General features: G+C 38.3%; 1 protein-coding gene across 4 annotated transcripts in view; it reads right to left on the reverse strand.

Moving 5' to 3' along the window:
- ZNF512 (zinc finger protein 512) overlaps positions 1–17,991 on the reverse strand; it is a 30,962-nt gene extending 12,971 nt beyond the window's left edge. The window contains exons 1-10 of one of the 4 annotated variants that reach the window (XM_059891330.1): positions 17,877–17,991; positions 17,307–17,365; positions 8,335–8,421; positions 7,308–7,403; positions 6,933–7,016; positions 6,155–6,279; positions 5,562–5,648; positions 5,057–5,155; positions 4,317–4,484; positions 1,324–1,518 (exon numbers count right to left, since the gene is read on the reverse strand). In XM_059891330.1, coding sequence (XP_059747313.1) covers positions 1,324–1,518; positions 4,317–4,484; positions 5,057–5,155; positions 5,562–5,648; positions 6,155–6,279; positions 6,933–7,016; positions 7,308–7,403; positions 8,335–8,421; position 17,307 — 942 coding nt within the window. In that variant the 5' untranslated portion in view covers positions 17,308–17,365; positions 17,877–17,991. Of the gene's footprint in view, positions 1–1,323; positions 1,519–4,316; positions 4,485–5,056; positions 5,156–5,561; positions 5,649–6,154; positions 6,280–6,932; positions 7,017–7,307; positions 7,404–8,334; positions 8,523–17,306; positions 17,366–17,876 lie in introns of all 4 variants that reach the window. The other 3 variants (XM_024998826.2, XM_024998827.2, NM_001083472.1) reach the window with 3 other exon arrangements.
- Positions 17,992–18,272: the final 281 nt, after the last annotated feature.

The following is an 18,272-nucleotide window of genomic DNA, read 5'->3' on the forward strand; positions in this document are numbered from 1 at the left end:
AATATTTAGTCCATTTACATCTAAAGTAATTATTGACAGATATGTACTTACTGTGTTTAGTTAACTGTTCTCAGGTTATCTATTCTTCTTTGTTCCTTTTTCTTCTTTTGGTCTCTTCCCTTGTGATTTGATGACTATCTTTAGTGACAGTTTTGGATTCCTTTCTCTTTTTCATGTTTATCTATTACAGATTTTTGGTTTGTGGTTATCAAGAGGTTTACATATAGCAACCTTGAAAGTGTCAGTTGCTCAGTCGTGTCTGACTCTTGGGACCCCATGGACTATAGCAAGCCAGGATACTCTGTTCATGGAATTCTCTAGGAAAGAATACTGGAGTGTGTAGCCATTCTATTCTCCAGGGGCTATTCCCAACCCAGGGATCAAGCCCAGGTCTCCTGCACTTCAGGCAGATTCTTTACCATCTGAGCCGCCAGAGGAAACCCAATAGCAAGCCACATATAAATACGTACTTGCTGTTCCCTTGAGTTTGAAGGCATTCTAACAACCCTGCATTTTTATTCTATCCCCATCAAATGTTTTAGACATATTCTACATCTTTTTATTTTATATATCCTTAAGTCCCTTTAACATTTTTTACAAAACTGATTTAGTGGTGCTGAACTCCTGTAGCTTTTACTTGTCTTGTAAAATCTTTTCTCTCTCCTTCAAATCTGAATGACAGCCTTGCTGGGTAGGGTACTTGGTTGTAGGTTTTTTCATGGTTTTAAATACATTATGTTACCCGCTTCTGGCCTGTAAAGTTTCTGCTGAAAAGTCAACTGATAGTCCTATGGGAGTTCTCTTGTACATATTCTGTTGCTTTGCTGCTTTTAAGATTTTTTTTCTTTCATTTTTGGGCTCACTACCCCCAGTCAGTGCAACTCTATTTTTAGCATATAAAATGGTGTTTTGCATAAGCTTTTATTTGGGAAAAGAAAGTAGGTGGCAAGAGGAGGTCTACTGCTATAAAAACAAACTGAAACAAATAAGAGGACTTCTTACCTAAACTAAATATTAAACTACTACATATGAACTAACAAAGTAAAAACACACTGGGCAAAGACCAAACAAAAATCTGGGAATTCAAGTTCCCCTGGAAGTAGTCTAAAATTAAGAGAGCTCCTTAAAGAACTTCTGAAAAAGACTGTCACTCTAAGACCTACATGAATTCAAACACTGAAGCCGGATCATATGTACTCCATCTCCGTGGATAAAGGAGCAAAATACTATTTGTCACGTAATTCAAATGTGTTTACCTTTCTGCACGTAGTAAGCACAATATCAGACATAACGGTTCAAAATTAATACAAGTTTCTGCCTCACCTTCCGATCATCAGGTACCAGATCCTGAAGCACCTTTCTCTTAGGCCATTCCTTGGCCAGTTCAGCAGAGGCCAGTTCCTGCAGGTGGTATACAGCTATCTTGGCAGAACGCCTTTGAACTCGGCCTCCACTCTTTGACTCCAAGCTCATGTCTTTCAAGCACTCTGGCTGTCCTGACTCTGGAAAGAAGGATATCTGCAAGAATAAGACATGGTAAAACACAGGCCTGAGAAATGGTTTCCATTAGAGCCAGTGATTAAAGGCTGTCCTTCCTGCCCTAAAAATCAAAATAATTCTTTACTAGCTTGCTAACCACATGGAGTATCAAGCTCCATCATCTTACTGCATATTTTACTGGTAAAAAAAGCTTCTTAGCAGGATAAAATCTCTTGTGTTGTGCCAAGTGGTTAAAAATCAAGACATACCCACATACCCATATAAAAAGAAATAAACATGCATCATAGCCCTAGATATAAACCATAAAAAGTATAAAATTCTAGGAGAAACCTAGGGAGAACATTCTTATGATCCTGGGCATGAAGGGTTCTATGCGTCCACTTCGTTAGGCTATTGTCATCAGTTAATCAATCAAACATTAATCTAGTTTTAATTTTAAGGTAAATCTAATTCATCTCCATAGTCAGCTGACTTTAAGACAGGTGTGACAGAAAAAAAGAGACAAGAAAGATTCCCAAGGTGAGAGAGACTCAATACTGTTGCTGACTCAAACACGAATGGGCCCATGAGCCAAAGGTTGCAGGTGGCCTTCAGAAGCTGAGCACATCCCCCAGCAAGCAAAGAAATAAGGTCCTATACCTGCATGGAACTGAATTCTTGATTAAGCTTAATGCTTAATGAGCCTGCAAACAGATCCACCCCTCAAGCCTCCATAAAGGAACAGTCCTACTAACACTTTGAGTCCAGTCTGATGAGGTTTTACGCAGGGGAACCAGCTGAGCCTGGACTTCTGGCCTAATAAACTGTGAGATAATACACTTAAATTGTTTAAGCCATTAATTTTATGATGACTGTTTTACTGCAGCAAAAGAAAATTATACATCCTACTGAGCAAAGATATCTTAGCTATAACAACAAAAGCATTATCCATGAAGGGAGAAAAAAGACAAACTGAACTTGATGAAAATTAAGAATTCTGCCCTTTGAAAAACACTATAAAAAATGCAAAGACAAACTAAGCCCAGAAGAAAATATTTGTAAAACATGTATCTGCTTAAAGACTTGTGTCCAGAATCTATTTTTTTTAATTCAAAATATATTTAAAACTTAATGAAAGTGAAAGTTGCTTAACTGTGTCCGACTCTTTGCGACCCCATGGACTATACAGTCCATGGAATTCTCCAGGCCAGAATACTGGAGTGGGTAGCCGTTCCCTTCTCCAAGGGATCTTCCCAACCCAGGGATTGAACCCAGGTCTCACACACTGCAGGCAGATGCTTTACCAGCTGAGCCACAAGGGAAGCCCAAGAATACTGGAGTGGGTAGCCTATCCCTTCTCCAACAGATCTTCCTGACCCAGGAATCAAACTGGGGTCACCTGCATTGCAGGTGGATTCTTTACCAACTGAGCTATCAGGGAAGCCAGGCAAGAATACTGGAGTGGGTTGCCATGCCCTCCTCTAGGGGATCTTCCCGACGCAGGGATCAAACCCAGAACTCCCATATTGCAGGTGGATTCTTTACCTTCTGAGCCACCAGGGAAGCCCTAAAACTTATTAGTAAAACAACAAATACTCCAACAATAAAATGAACAAAGGATTTCAATAGACTCTTCACTAAAGAAGAAATTTCACTAAAGACTGACATTGCCAATAAGCACATGAAAAGACAGTCAACATCACTAGTCATTAGGGAAGTGCAAATTTAAAAACAGCAGTAAAATACCACTATATTCTACTAGAATGGATTTCAAAAATGAACCTGACAATAGCCAAGAGTTGATAAACATGTAAAGCAACTAAAATTCTCATATGCTGCTGGTGAGAAAATGGCTCAGCTGCTTTGGAAAAGTTTGGCCGTTTCTTATAAAGGTAAACATACATTTATCATATGACCTAGCAATCCCATTCCTAAGGTTTTATTTACCCAAGAGAAATTAAAACTTATTTTCATACAAAAACCTTTATGTAAATATTTACAGCAGCTTATTCCTAATTGCCAAAAACTAAAAACAACTAAAATGCTCTTCAACTGGTGAATGGATAAACAACTTGTGAAACATCCTAGACAGAATGGAATCCTAGACAGAAACAAAATAGAAAAAACTAATGATACATGTAAGACATGGACAAGTTTCAAGTGTATTATGCTTAGAGGAAGAAGTCAGACTCAAAAAGGTATATACTGTACAACTTCATCTATATAACATTCCCAAAAAGGCAAAACTATAAGGACATGAAATATATCAGTGGTCAGCCAGCTGGGAGTGGGAAGAACAACTGACTACAAAGGGACACAAAAGAATTTGGGGGGAATGATTAAACTGTTCTATATCTTGATTGTGGTAGTAGTTATATATGTTTTTCTCAGAACTCTTGTACACTAAAAAGGGTGAATATTAATTACCATATCTAAACTATACCTTGAAACTTAGTGCTAAAAAGGAACAAGAGGTGGGGGAGCCTAGAAATGTAATGAGGAAAAGAAAAAGTCAGGATGAGAAAACTGGAATAGAGGGACAGAACCAGCTGGATAGAGTCCCATAAAATTTCTAGCTAAGGGAGAATGCCTTATGCCTTAAAAATATAGTATTGAATTTACTTCAACCCAGACTATACAATAAACTTTGATTTCTCTAACCTAATAGTGATCAAACAGCAGAAAGAAGAGCACAAGAAACAAGGAAAAAGAGAACAAAAACATTCAGAATAAAAGGAACTACAAATGAGGAACCAAGGATATACAAAGATGTAGCAGCAAAGCAGTCACCACAGAATAAACCCCTAAACAGGGTCTGGAAAGTAATCAGTACTCACAGGACCATGCTCTGACCTCAGGTGATACGCAAGTCCAGCCTTCGATCTATACGGTTTTCCACAGTGGTGACATTTCAGGGTCATTTTCTCCAGCTCAGCAGCCCCTTTGCCACATTTTCTCACATGGTACAGATATCCCATGATGCTGGTGAAGCTACTAGAGCAACTCTGAACACAGGAGAAAGGCCTGTATTTTAATCTTACATATTTTGATATGACCTCTAATTTCTAAAGAGCCATATCACACAACTAGACCCTCTCCAACATTCCCCACTGGCACAACCCTTCCTTTTTCCCTGGCCCGACTGCAATCCTTTCTACCACCAAGCATGAAGTTCAACCAATTTAGTAAGCATTCAACAAACTAGAACTGTATACCTCCTCTGTGTCAGAGCTTCCTCCTTGATCTATTATCGAACTCCATCCCAATACCAAATACCCAGCAATATCAAAGTTTCTCACATGAAGTTACTACGATCCTCTTTATCACACAAAAGAAAGGATGACAAAGAAACTCCTTCAAACAAAAGGAAAAGGGAGACACACACATTTCTGGAGATGAGAAAGAAAATAAAGAACTGTTAATGAGTTCAGGAGACCTTGAAAATCAGAAGTCAGTCTGATGCTGGAAGATGACACAAAACTAGGTCTGTAAGGGAGGAGGAGACATGGGAGCAAGTAACAGAAAGACACTGACCTGAGGCTCCAGGCAGAAGGAGTTGCTGTCTTTGGGCTCTTACCTCACGCATGCATCTCAGCTTTCCCAGTCTCTTGAGAACTGTTCGGAGACGTTCCCTCTCACTTGGCTCATCTATTTCATCTCCAGCCTTTAAAATGGGCTAGAAAACCAGAGAAACAAACAGGCAGATGTTTCACAGAAAAAAATTCCATGAGGAGAATCAAGGACTGGACTAGAACCTAAGCTGATGATCACGAAATCTAAGTTATCTGACTCCTGGCTTTCTTCATCTTCTCCTTAACAGTAAAGTGAATGTAAAGGAACTAAGAGTTAAAAGCCTCTATCTCCCAGGATATGAACCTTTGGGCTACCCTAAACACACAAATACCTCAAATACTTCCATATCCACATTTCATTGTGTGTAACTCTTCTATCAAAAGGATCTCTTCTTCCTTACAACCCTATAAAGTCCCAGAGCTTCAGCCATCTCCACTGAGGTATCTACACTCATCCAAGTAAAGACATCCAAATATCACATGTTCATGAAGGACAGAAGACACTCTTACCAAGCTATTATGATTTGCCATGACGTGATACTTCATCCCTGCTAGTGAACGAAGCTGTTTCCCACAATGATGACAAGTAAACATTTCCTACAAGGGAAAAATGCTGCTCAGTGCCAAACTGTTCAACAAAGAAACAGAATGTCACAAAGTCTTATGCAAATGGTCTCATCTATATCTTCATTTCCCAAATTATATAATAATAATAAATCTCAAAATGCCCCAAATTCACTGTCATGTCCTCAAGGGCAAAAAGGTAACAGCTATGCATTTTTAAAATAATAAGAACTACCATTTACTGAATGCCAGTATTTGTCCAGAAATGGGACAGGCACTTAGCATCAAGTACTTCTTTTTTATCCTCACGACTTACACAGGTAGCTACTTTATAAATGTGAAAATTGAGGTCCACAAATGAAAAGCTAAATGACCCAACAAGTAAGTGGCTGAATGACGATTCAAACCAAAGTCTGTCAGACTCTTTATGACACAATGCTGCCTCTTCTCCACAATAATCAGCATATCCAACACAGTGTCGGAGGTTTCAGTTTGGGTAAAAATTCCTAAGAGTTATGAAATGCCACAAATTATCTAACCTGTTTGCAGTTTTCCATGTGTTTCTTTAAGCCCTCTATGGTCTTTCTCCCCACTGCCTGGCAGGTAGGACAGGAGACACTGCCTTTATCCACAATTTCTAAGTACCACTGCTCCTCTAAGCTGCCTACAAAGGAGAGAAAGGAACACTTAAAATTTGCAGTATTCTCCAGAAACAAAAAGCACAATCTCAGACTCGAGGAAAAGTATCATAAAGTGGCTTTTTCTCTTCTTGGGGGAAAGACTCTTGCTGTATATAACTTCTAGAAATAATTTTTTTCAGACAGTGAAGAGTTTCCGAAACTCCTACTCAATTCCCATGACAAAAACCATCCAAGAAGCACTCCCAAGCCCAGTGGCTTATAGAAATGGACAATAATTTTTTCCCCAGTTTTACTGACCTATAAGTGACAATGAGTAACATTTTTCATAGCAGCATGTAAAAGTGCGATATGTAACTGAGATATGTAACAATCAGTGTGCTAAGTGTTTGTATGTGCCAGAGATTGGTGAATGTTTTTATCCCATTTAATTTTCACAATTCTGACTGCTTTATTATTCCTATTTAGAGACAAGGAAACTGAAGTTTGCAGAAATTAAGACACAGGTCAAAGAATTAACAAAGAGCCAAAATTTGAACGAACATGACTTATCTTCAAATCTATGTCCTTAGTAAGTGCCTCCTAAAGAAATGCTTTGGTACATCATTCCTTTACCAACAGCAACAACAAAAAAGACAGAATGAGAGAACTAGATCTCACAAAGCTTCTGAAAGCATACCTGCTGCATAAGCTGGTGGTTCCTTCCGAATACGGCGAGTCTGGGCTTTGGGATTAGGCTGAGCTTTAGGCCGCTGCTTCCTCCCTGATGCAAAACAGAAACTTGAAGCCTGACACATCACCTCTGCTGATCCTGCGCTACCACCAAAATCTCTTCCCTCCTCAACATGCTCTGCCCCACTCCCTCAATCAACTGACTCCCTTAAGTCAAGAGAGAAGAAAAGGGTAAAAAATAAGGCAAGTTGGAGGCCATTCCTTGCCAAAAAATTCAAAGGGCTCAGAAGTGCTTAAGGGCCAAAACCTAAGGTTCCTTTCACCTTCAAAGAACAAAACCTAGGCACCCAGGGAAGAAGAATTAGCAAAGTTACTCCCTTACCATAAAGCTTATGCTTCTTCTGAGGAAATTCTCGATAGTCTTCATCTTCTTCCTGCCTGGGTTTCCTTTTTCCTTTGGTTGACACTCCACCTGGCCCTGAAATAACACAAGAAAACAAAACAAAATCTTAGTATGGTTTATATGTGAACATCTGGGCCTGCCGCTAAATCATCTATCACAAGATCATGAAAGGAAAAAGATCATCAGCGAGCGAGGCCTCAAGAAGTTTTTTAGGGAAATTGATATAACTTTCCATTAATTGACTCAACCTCCCCTTTTCCTTCTGTACTGTTCTCCATTTCAAGTAATTCATTGTTCCCTGTGAATAATAAGGTCCTTTAGGCAGTGTGATTTGTTTGATCCTGATTTGAGGCTAACTGTCCAAGATAAAGGGCTCCTAAGAACCCTTCAGACTATAACCACTAAGAAAATTCTATTTAGAATAGCCCTTTTACCACCTGCCCCTAAACCTTCAACAGAGGATCACTCTAGAACAATGGAAAAAAAAGTTCAATTCATATGAAAAGGAAAGGTGATACCAGTATAGCCTAGAGAAATAAGATCTGCAGACTTTCACTCAGTAAAATAGAGGAACAGTTCATGAAACTAATAATATGTGACAGCCTGACACCTTAAAAAATTTCAAGGGAGTTCCCTGGCTGTCCAGTGGTTAGGACTCAGTGCTTTCACTGCTGGGTCCCGGGTTTAATCCTGTGTTGGGGAACTAAGATCCCACAAGCTGCATAGCACAGCCAAAAGAAAATTCAATCACTAATAAGAAACACATATGTGGTACTTAATACTTTAAAAGTCATTTACAATAGCTACCTCAAAATACTGGAGAAAGAAACGGCAACCCACTCCAGTATTCTTGCCTGGGAAATCCCATGGACAGAGGAGCCTGGTCTACAATCCATAGGGTCACAAAGAGTCAGATACAACTTAGCGACTAAACCACGACCTCAAAATGTAAGTAGAGAGTTCTCCGTCTTTGGAATAAGATAGAATAAGATAACAATACTGATACCTTCTACATGGGAAGCAGCAGCTGACTTGATCCTTCTCATCTTCATCCAGTAGGTAGATTTTCGGAAAGATGCTGGAAAATCACTCACTGGTTCACATGAAGAAGCAGATGATGAGCCGCTTAAGGAGTCATCGTGAGGGATAGTGTACTGGAAACTATTATCCTTTATGGAGCATTGGGTCCTGCTACTAACATGACACAAAGAGAAATACCACAAAGGGTGGTCTGGGATAAAGTTCCTATTAATTGTATTATATCCTAAGAAGATAATCAAGTTGGTTACCTGTGCAAAAAAACTAAGAAGCCTGATAACAAAAACAATTTAGATTGTAATTTTTTAACAAAACAGCTGGCCTGATACAATACATAAAATTGTTATTATACTTTACTGTAATCAGAAAGAATAAACACTCTCCATAATGATCACTTTATAGCCAAAATAGGTATTCTTTCCTAAATTCATCAAATAAAAGAAAGTAGTAAAAGTAACAGGGTGTTTGATGACCCTTCAGAAGATCCCCTGGTCTATTGGAAGGTATATCCAGGCTTCTCTATTTCTCTGGCAGAGGGACAGTAACCAAATAGTACCCCTGAGAATAAAGAAGGAAAAGAACAGTTTGTAGGCTCTAGTCTGATCCATCTTCCTTTTCCCTTAGCCTCAGCCCTAAACCTTGATGTCAGAGCACCCTGTCTTACTTAAGCAACATGATACTTAGATTTCATAGCTAAAGGAAGGGAACTATCTTATCTGAGTTACACCGGCCAGAAATCTGGTATACAGCTAGATCCAAATTTCCAAATCTAAGACCAGTCACTTATATAGTTAACAAACTTTACTTAGTAGCAACACAGTATCTTCTAGGTGGCTCAAAGTGTGGTAGAGTAGCAGTTCTCAAGCTGTCGTCCAGGATCTCTGAGACACCCCTTTTCCAACCAACTGTGTGAGACCTGCCTTAGATTTATGGCAGATAGATTTAGAAAGGCCACACTGGATGCTGTATGAAAAAAATGACCCACAGAGGATGAGTGAATGAAAAGAGAAGAGTTGGCAGTTTGTTGCAACAGTATGGGTAAGAGATGACAAAAGCTTAAGCTTGAACTTGAACTAAAGTTTTGCAGTAGAGATGGCAAACCAACAAACTCAAGACAATACTTTAGAGGTAGAGTTGGTAAGAATTACACACAGAGGTCTGTGGTAGCAGGGAGTTAGAAGTAACACCGGTGACCATTCTTAGGGGGAAAAAAAGTAAAATGTGATACATGCTTACTACAGAATACTATGTAGTTGTTAGAAGCAAGAAACCATCTCTACACATCTACAAACATAACTAAAAAGCATATTGTGGAATAATAGCCAGGACATGGAAGCAACCTAGATGCCCATCAGCAGATGAATGGATAAGAAAGCTGTGGTACATATACACAATGGAGTATTACTCAGCCATTAAAAAGAATACATTTGAATCAGTTCTAATGAGATGGATGAAACTGGAACCTATTACACAGAGTGAAGTAAGCCAGAAAGAAAAACACCAATACAGTATACTAACGCATATGTATGGAATTTAGAAAGATGGTAACAATAACCCTGTGTACGAGACAGCAAAAGACACTGATGTATAGATCAGTCTTATGGACTCTGTGGGAGAGGGAGAGGGTGGGGAGATTTGGGAGAATGGCATTGAAACATGTATAATATCGTGTATGAAACGAGCCGCCAGTCCAGGTTCGATGCACGATACTGGATGCTTGGGGCTGGTGCACTGGGACAACCCAGAGGGAAGGTATGGGGATGGAGGAGGGAGGAGAGTTCAGGATGGGGAACACAGGTATACCTGTGGCAGATTCATTTCGATATTTGGCAAAACTAATACAATATTGTAAAGTTTAAAAATAAAATAAAATTTAAAAAAAGAAACAGAACAAGATCTATAGTACAATGTCAATTCAGTAAATTATCAAATACACAAACAGCACTAGCTATTTTACAAGGACTCAACTATTTAAGGACAAATATCAAACTTGTTAGTACGGCTGTCTCTGGGAGGATGGGGACTGACATGGGGATTGGAAAAACAGAAAAATAACAGGGACTTACAATGTCAGTATGCCACAAAAAGGGAAAAATGATTCTCAGCTCTCTGTACATGAGGTCCAATATTACAGCTTTAATATAGAAATGTCCCACTTTTGCATGGTGGCATACGCCCACTATAGCCCATTCCTCCTGCTGATTACAACTAAAAACTCTGGACCTCAAAAAGTAAACAAAAGCAGGTGGATTGTGCAGAAGAGTTAAAACTGGTAGAAGTGAGTTACACAGGTATGCTTTCTAGTTTTTTCCCTCTCACAAGTGGCTTTGCAATATGATGGGCTCCACCTGCAGACTGGCATGGACAGCTTAAATTCCAGTAGAAACTTTTTGGCCTTAGAATCCATGAAAAGGGGTCTCTACATACCAGAGAATGTGAGTGAATCACGGAGTAAAGGCAGGCAAAGAAGGTAATCTCATAATTCTGTGTACAAATCCACACAAATCACTGCTTAACCTGAGCTATGTATGTACGGAACATAGTCAAACCAGCTTAGCAAAGGGTTTGAAAAGTGTAATAAGATTTGAACAAAGCACACAAGTCTCAGACTAACCCCTGTGTTATCAGTGTGAAACAGATCCAAACCAATGTATTAAAAGATTGGAAAACTGAAAACAAGATTTGAAAAACCTGAAAAAGTCTAAAACTAACCCCTTAGCTCTAAACCATCATAAAAAAGACTCAAAGGAACTAAGATTGAACCAATGCCTTCGGAAGCAAGACAGAATTTATGGTCTAAACCTAAACAGAAATAAAAACAGCAACAATCCCCAGAGGATTCTAAAAAGACCCAGTCTACACAAATAACATTCACAATCTTGAGAATAAAAATCCAAAATTATGCAGCATACAAAGAACCCGTAAAATGCAAGCAATTCTTAAAGGACAGATGATAAACAGATGTTAGTGATGCAGATGATGGAACTATCCAAGTCTTTAAAGCAGCTATTACAACTACACTTCATGAAAGGAAAACACACTTGAAATAAAGGAAAATGCAGGAATTATCAGCAGAAAAATAAAAATCATAAAAAAGAACCAAATGAAATTTAAGAACTGAAAAATAACAACAAAAAAAAAATTAAAAACTCACTGGATGGACTAGTAACAAAAGGGAGATGACAGTGGAAAGAATCTATGAACTTAAGACAGATCAGGAGAAATTATCCAATCTGAAGAACAAAGAGGGAAAAAGACTGAAGAACAGTCCACAGAGCCTCAACAGCCTGTGGATCAATATCAAAAGATCTAACCTAGATATAGTTGGAATCACAGAAGAAGAAAGAGAGAGACTAAGAAAAAATATTTTTTAAAAGGTTATGGTGGAAAAATTCCCCAAGTTTAATGAAAGACTTAAAATTTACAGATTCAAGGAGCTGTAAATCAAACACTTAATAGGATAAATTCAAAGAAAAACACACCTAGATGTATCTTAATGAAACTGTTTAAAACTGAAGATTAAAATAATCCAGAAAGCAGCTAGGAAAAAAATGACATTACAGAGAACAATGATTCAAATGATGATTTTCTCAACAGAAACCAAGGACAGAAGACAGCACAACATCATCTTTAAGATCCTGAGAGAAAAGATTCATCAACCTGAAATTCCATATTCAGTGAAAAATACCCTTAAGATGAAGAAAAACCAAGAAAATTTGTCACCAGCAGACCTGCTCTGCGAAAAATGCAAAGGGAAATAATTTCAACTGAAGGAAAAAATGACACTAGAGGGAAATTTGGATTTTTAATACTGAAGAAAGAGTAAGAGAAATGGTAAATAGGTGGATAGATATTAAAAACTGTTTAAAGCAAAATTTTAACATTATCTAGTAAGGTAAATGTAGATGTAACATATACAACAGCTATAATTTAATAGTCAGCAATAGGCAGTTAAAGCAATCTATATAGTTGTTAAGGCTTCTACATTTAAGCAAAATGGTTGGATATTAACTTTAAGTAGATGATGAAATGACAGGTATGTATATTGTAATTCTGAAAGCAACCATTACCAAATCTCTCCCCCACCAAAAATAAGGGGGGGGGGAGTAAAAATTAAATAAAATAAAATGGAAGACTAAACATTTAAATAGTCCAAAAGAAGGTATACAGGAATAAAAAAACAAGGTAGAGAGAATAATTAAATGGCAAACTTAAATCCAATCATGTCAATAATTAATTTAAATGTTTACGGCCTAATTTCTCCAGGTGAAAGTCAGACATTCAGAGAGTAAATAAAAAAGTATTTTAATATAGGCTATCCACAAGAGGTACACTTTAAATATAAACGACATATGTGGATTGGAAGTAAAGGTATAAAACAATTATACTATGCCATCAGCAAACATATTAAGGCTGGAGTAGCTATTTTACTATCAGATAAAATAGACTCAAGACAAACAGTATTACCAGAGATAAAAAGAAACACTTCATAATAAAAATAACATCAGGAAGACATAATTACTCATTGTACATGTCTAACAACAGAGGCTCAAAGTATACAAAATCAAACTGACAGAAAAAGAAAAGCAGAGAATTCTACAAATCTTAGTCACCTGATGAGAAGAAATGACTCATTTGAAAAGACCCTGATGCTGGGAAAGATTGAAGGCAGGAGGAGAAGGGGACACAGAGGATGAGATGATTGGATGGCATCACCGACTCAATGGACATGAGTTTGAGTAAACTCCAGGAGTTGGTGATGGAAAGGGAGGCCTGGTGTGCTGCATTCCATGGGGTCACAAAGAGTCTGACACGACTGAGCAACTGAACTGATGTGCAGATTTTTTTAACAGATTTTTCACAGTTTGTTTACAAAGACAATCTAAGGAAATATATGAAACAATTACTAGAATTAAAAACGAATTTAGCAAGTGGCAGGATACAAGGTTAAAGTACAAAAGTTCAACTGTATTCGTAGCTGCTAGCAACAAGCAACTAGAAAATAGACTTATAAAAATAATAGCATAGACAATAACAAAAAACACAGGCATCTAGGAACAAATCTAGGAACCTAAAAACAAATCTAACAAAAGCCATCCAAGACCACCAGAATATTGTAAAGTAATTAGCCTCCAATTAAAATTTTTAAAAAAGCTATCCAAGACTTTTACAATGAACACTACAACACAATGGTAAGAAAAAATGAAGACCGAAACAAATGGAAAATATGCTCATAAATCAGAAAATACATTGTTAAAAACGGCAATTCTCCCTAAATCTACCTACAGATTCAATATATATACCAATCAATACTCCAGCATGCTTCCTTTTTTATTTTTATTTTAGCTTCTTTTTATAGATATGACAAACTGTAGAATTTATATTAAAAAGCAAAGAAAATATAACAGCTGAAACAATCTTGAAAAAACAAGAAAGTACATGACAACTGATTTCAAGATTTACTCTAATGCTACAGTATCAAGACAGTTCAGCATTAGCAAAAAGACAAACATATATATACATCAGTGGAATAGGATAACAGGAGTTCAGAAACAGACCCACACCTATATATGTTGTTGTTTAGTCACTAAGTTGTGTCTGGCTCTTTTTGTGACCCCATGGACTGTAGCCCACGAGGCTTCTCTGTCCATGGTGTTTTACAGGCAAGAATACTGTAATGGGTTGCCATGTCCTTCTCCAGGGGGATCTTCCTGACTTAGGGATCGAATTCATGTCTCCTGCATTGGCAGGTGGATTCTTTACCAGTGAGCCACCAAGGAAACCCACACCTATGTACATTTAACTGATTTTGGACAAAGGTGCAAAGGCAATTGAATAGGGAAAGGAAAATCTTTTCAACAACTAGATATATAAGAAATTAATACTGATCTTTATAGCACACCATGCATAAAAATTAACTGTAAATGAGCCATAGATCTGAATGCAAAACCTATAAAACACCTGGAAGAAAACACAGGAAAAAAATCTTTGCAATTAGAGATGGCAAAGTTTCCTTAAATAAAACAAAAAGCACAAAACATAAAAGGAAAGAATGATAAAATTCTTTTTATTTTTAATGATAAATTTAAAACTTTTGCTCTTCAAAAGATATCATTAGGAAAATGAAATGCAAACCACTGACTTGAAGAAATAGTCAAGATATATGTAACAAATGAACTGTATTAAAAAAAATTTTTTTTAATTAAATAGTACAATTTAATAGCGAGATGGAACTTTTCTTTTTTGGTGGCAAAAGACATGAACACACATCTGACAAAAGAAGATATATGAATGACCAATAAAATACATAAACAGATGTTTTACATCATTATTCATCAGGAAAATGCTAATTAAAACCAAAATGAAACACCACTATACACCATTAAAGTTGCTAAAATTAGAGACTTACTTTCATACACTGCTGGTAGGAATGTAAAATCTACCACCAACTTGCAAAATAACTTCTTAAAAAGTTAAACATACTCCTGACATATGAGCTAATCAACCTAAGATGGTAAATACCATCTTAATAAATATATATTAACTATTTCTCAAGAAAACAAAAATATTTTTCCACACAGAGACTTGCACATAATGTTCATGGCAGTCTTATTCTAACACCCCCACATTGAAAATAATGCAAACATCTCTCAGGTAGATGGCTAAACAAATTATGGTATATCCATAATGGAATTCTTTTTAGCAACAGAAACTATTTTTCACTTAAAATCATTATTCTGAGTGAAAAAAATCATGCAAAAAGAGGACATAGTGTCTGATTTCATTTATGTAAAATCCTAGAACATGCAAACCACTGTACAGTGACAGCAAACAGGTCAGTGGGTGTCTGGCAACAGGAGTAGAGGGAGGAATGAATTGCAAAGAGACATGAGAAAACTTATGGGAGACAGGGAAACTTATCTTGATTGTGGTGACAGTTTCGTGGGTACTTACATTATGTCAAAGCTGAAGGTACTGTATACTTTCAATATATGCAGCCACTGCACTTCAATTATACCTCAGTGAAGGTATAAAAAAAAATTTAATGGGAATAGCCAGTCCTCTAGGGCCAAAACCCACCATACCAAACAACGGGAATAATCTCTACCAGAAAGACTTGATAGTATCAACAGGCTATAAAGAGTCAAGTCCCATATGACTCCTCTTAGAAACATCCTCATAGGAATTTCTATACTATCAAGGTTGGACTCAGACATACCCAGCTCCCTGCTCATGAATAAGCATGAGTATAGTGAAATATCAATAGTTTATATGTCAGTGTGATTAACACCTTGAGGATTAAGTCAATGTGGATAGGGAATTCTCTCTCCAGGTCTCTTATTTTTAAAGCACTCAATAAAAACAATTCTCAAGTATTTTACAGTACTCATCAACTCAGGGTTTATTTTTTATTATTTATTAAAAACCAGATTAATATCAAACTTCTTTTTCCTGGGGCTTCTGTGGTGGCTCAGTCAGTAAACAATCTGTCTACAATGCAGGAGACCCGGGTTTGATCCCTGGGTCGGAAAGATCCCCTGGAGAAGGAAATGGCAACCCAGCCCAGTCCAGTGTTCTTGCATGAAGAATTCCATGGACAGAAGAGTCTGGTGGGCTACTGTCCGTGGGGTCTCAAAGAGTCGAACATAACTGAGTGACTTTCACTCACTCACTCACTTTCCATAAATATGACAAGAAAAAGCTTTTGGCTCCAACAATGGCTATCATAATGGTAGTGACTTTAAAATAATTTGTTGTTTAGTCTTGGCTTCTTATCACGAAGATGAAAAGTTTAACCTATTTCCAACTCCTTTCTGATCTACCAAGAATTTTTAAGAGCCCCTAGTTCATTCTCTAGATGAAAAGTTATATTTTATTAGAAAAATATTTTAAGTTCATCTCAGTATCATCTACAGCCTTTTTTTATTCTACCCAAACCTTAAACACTGATTTTTTCCACGTTTTCATCCTTTACTTTTCTAATCTCAATTCTCACCAGTGATTCTCAAACTTCACAATATCCTAGACCAGTTAAAAATAGGGATTCTGATGCCGGATGATTCTGATTATCAATGGATGAGAGGCCATTATTAACCTTTACATTTCCTAACAATTACCCATTTGCTATTCCATTAAAACCTTTTACAAATTCACATTGTTATTTCTTCTGAAAAGCCAACAAAAAAATCCTTTTCCTTATGGTTAAATCCATTATTCCTTGACTTGAAAGTCTGTTTAGGAGTGATTTGCTCCGGTAACCCTTCCCTTCCAAACATCACTCCCCTTCCCAAAAGGCTATATACAATTCTTGAAATAAAAATATTTCATTACACATTATTGTGTTGATCTCCTTGTGTTTTTCATGTCTGTGTATCTAACCTATCACACAACTGGCACAAAGCAGATATTTAGTAAACGTTACATGAAGGAACTAATCCTTTCTGAGTATCTCCTGAACAACATTTTTTTTTGTATTAACAAATATGGAAAAGCTTAGTGCATTCAGTATACAATATAATAAACTAGTCTTGAAGCCAAGTAGTTTGAAAATATAAGTACTTATTCATTTTCATCAGTCCTTCCCAAGTTCATCAATGTATTCATGAGTACATATATGACGTCTAAAGAAATGCAGGGCTACAGAGTCACATTCCATTTTTATTATAATCCGTACTTTTTTTTTTGCAAGGGACCTTTTCCTCCCCCACACCAAGATTAGACCTGCACTGTCTTATCAGATGGCCACTAGCCACAGGTGGCTATTTAAATTTAAGTTAATCAACATACAATTTAAAATTCAGTTCCTCACTGCTACTAGCCACATTTCCAGTGCTATCATACTTGACAGTGTAAATACAGAATATTTTTATCATCACAGGAAGTTCTATTGGACAACGCTGGTGATACAATTATAAATGGACTGCAGAAAACCTCACTTACTTCTTAGCTCCCACGATCCTCGTGCTCCTCTGCTGCTTAAAGGGTGTGGGTCCCGGGGTCTAGCAAATGGTAAGCACATGAGTGAGTGTATGCTAGGGACCTCTGAAACTTGACCACAAAAAGATGAATCCCCCTTCGCCAAGAACTGAAGCTCTCCTGGGGCTACTACTGCAAAACGAACAAGGCAAGACTTTTTAGGAAAAGTGCGCCGCCCTACCTACGGGGTCAAGGCAGGTGACACCAGAGCCTTCATCTCTTCCATTCTCAAAGCCCTGGTCCAAGAATACGCGGGAGGCGGAAAGACAGGACAAAGGATATGGGAGACATTGAGGATGTAAAAGGAATAGAGACTAACGGTAATCTGACGAGGAACTTAGTCCAAGGGGGGTAGGGAACGGGCAGCAGAAGTGGGGGGGAAATACGGGGGCTCATAGATCTGACCTAGAAGGGTGGGGCCTACGCTGAGCTCTGAGAAAACCGACTCTGAGCAGGGGACAAAAGCGAGGCACCGCGTGTGGCGCGCTCGACAGCGCTACCCCTAAAGCGTAACGGTCAAACCGAGAAACTCACAGCGGGCACTGCACCGAGTCTGGAAGACATCACTCCCTCTCCACGCCTAACAAATTCACCCAAGGGCTCCGGCCAGACCAACGCCACTTCCGCTCTCCTCTCCGCTCCCGGATGTGGAGTCGGGTCCGCGAGCCCGGTGGCGAACGTCTACTTCCGCCTAGCAGCTTCCGAGGGGGCTGCGGCAGGGGCGAGTCACGTGACTAGCCCCCTTTCCTCTGAGACCCCGCCCCGGCAGTGCGCGGTGGGACCCGGGAAACTGGGGGTGGGGTTTGGAGCGTCAACTTTGGCCTGAGAGCCCCTCCCTTTCGTTCCCTCGGTTTGCACAACCTCTCCTGCCCTTCCGGCGCCCCCAGGCTCCACCCCGCGAGAAGAGTGGTCTTTCTTGATGCACAGGAA

Source organism: Bos taurus, chromosome 11 (genome assembly GCF_002263795.3).
Source record: "Bos taurus isolate L1 Dominette 01449 registration number 42190680 breed Hereford chromosome 11, ARS-UCD2.0, whole genome shotgun sequence".
Classification (NCBI taxonomy): Eukaryota; Metazoa; Chordata; class Mammalia; order Artiodactyla; family Bovidae; genus Bos; species Bos taurus.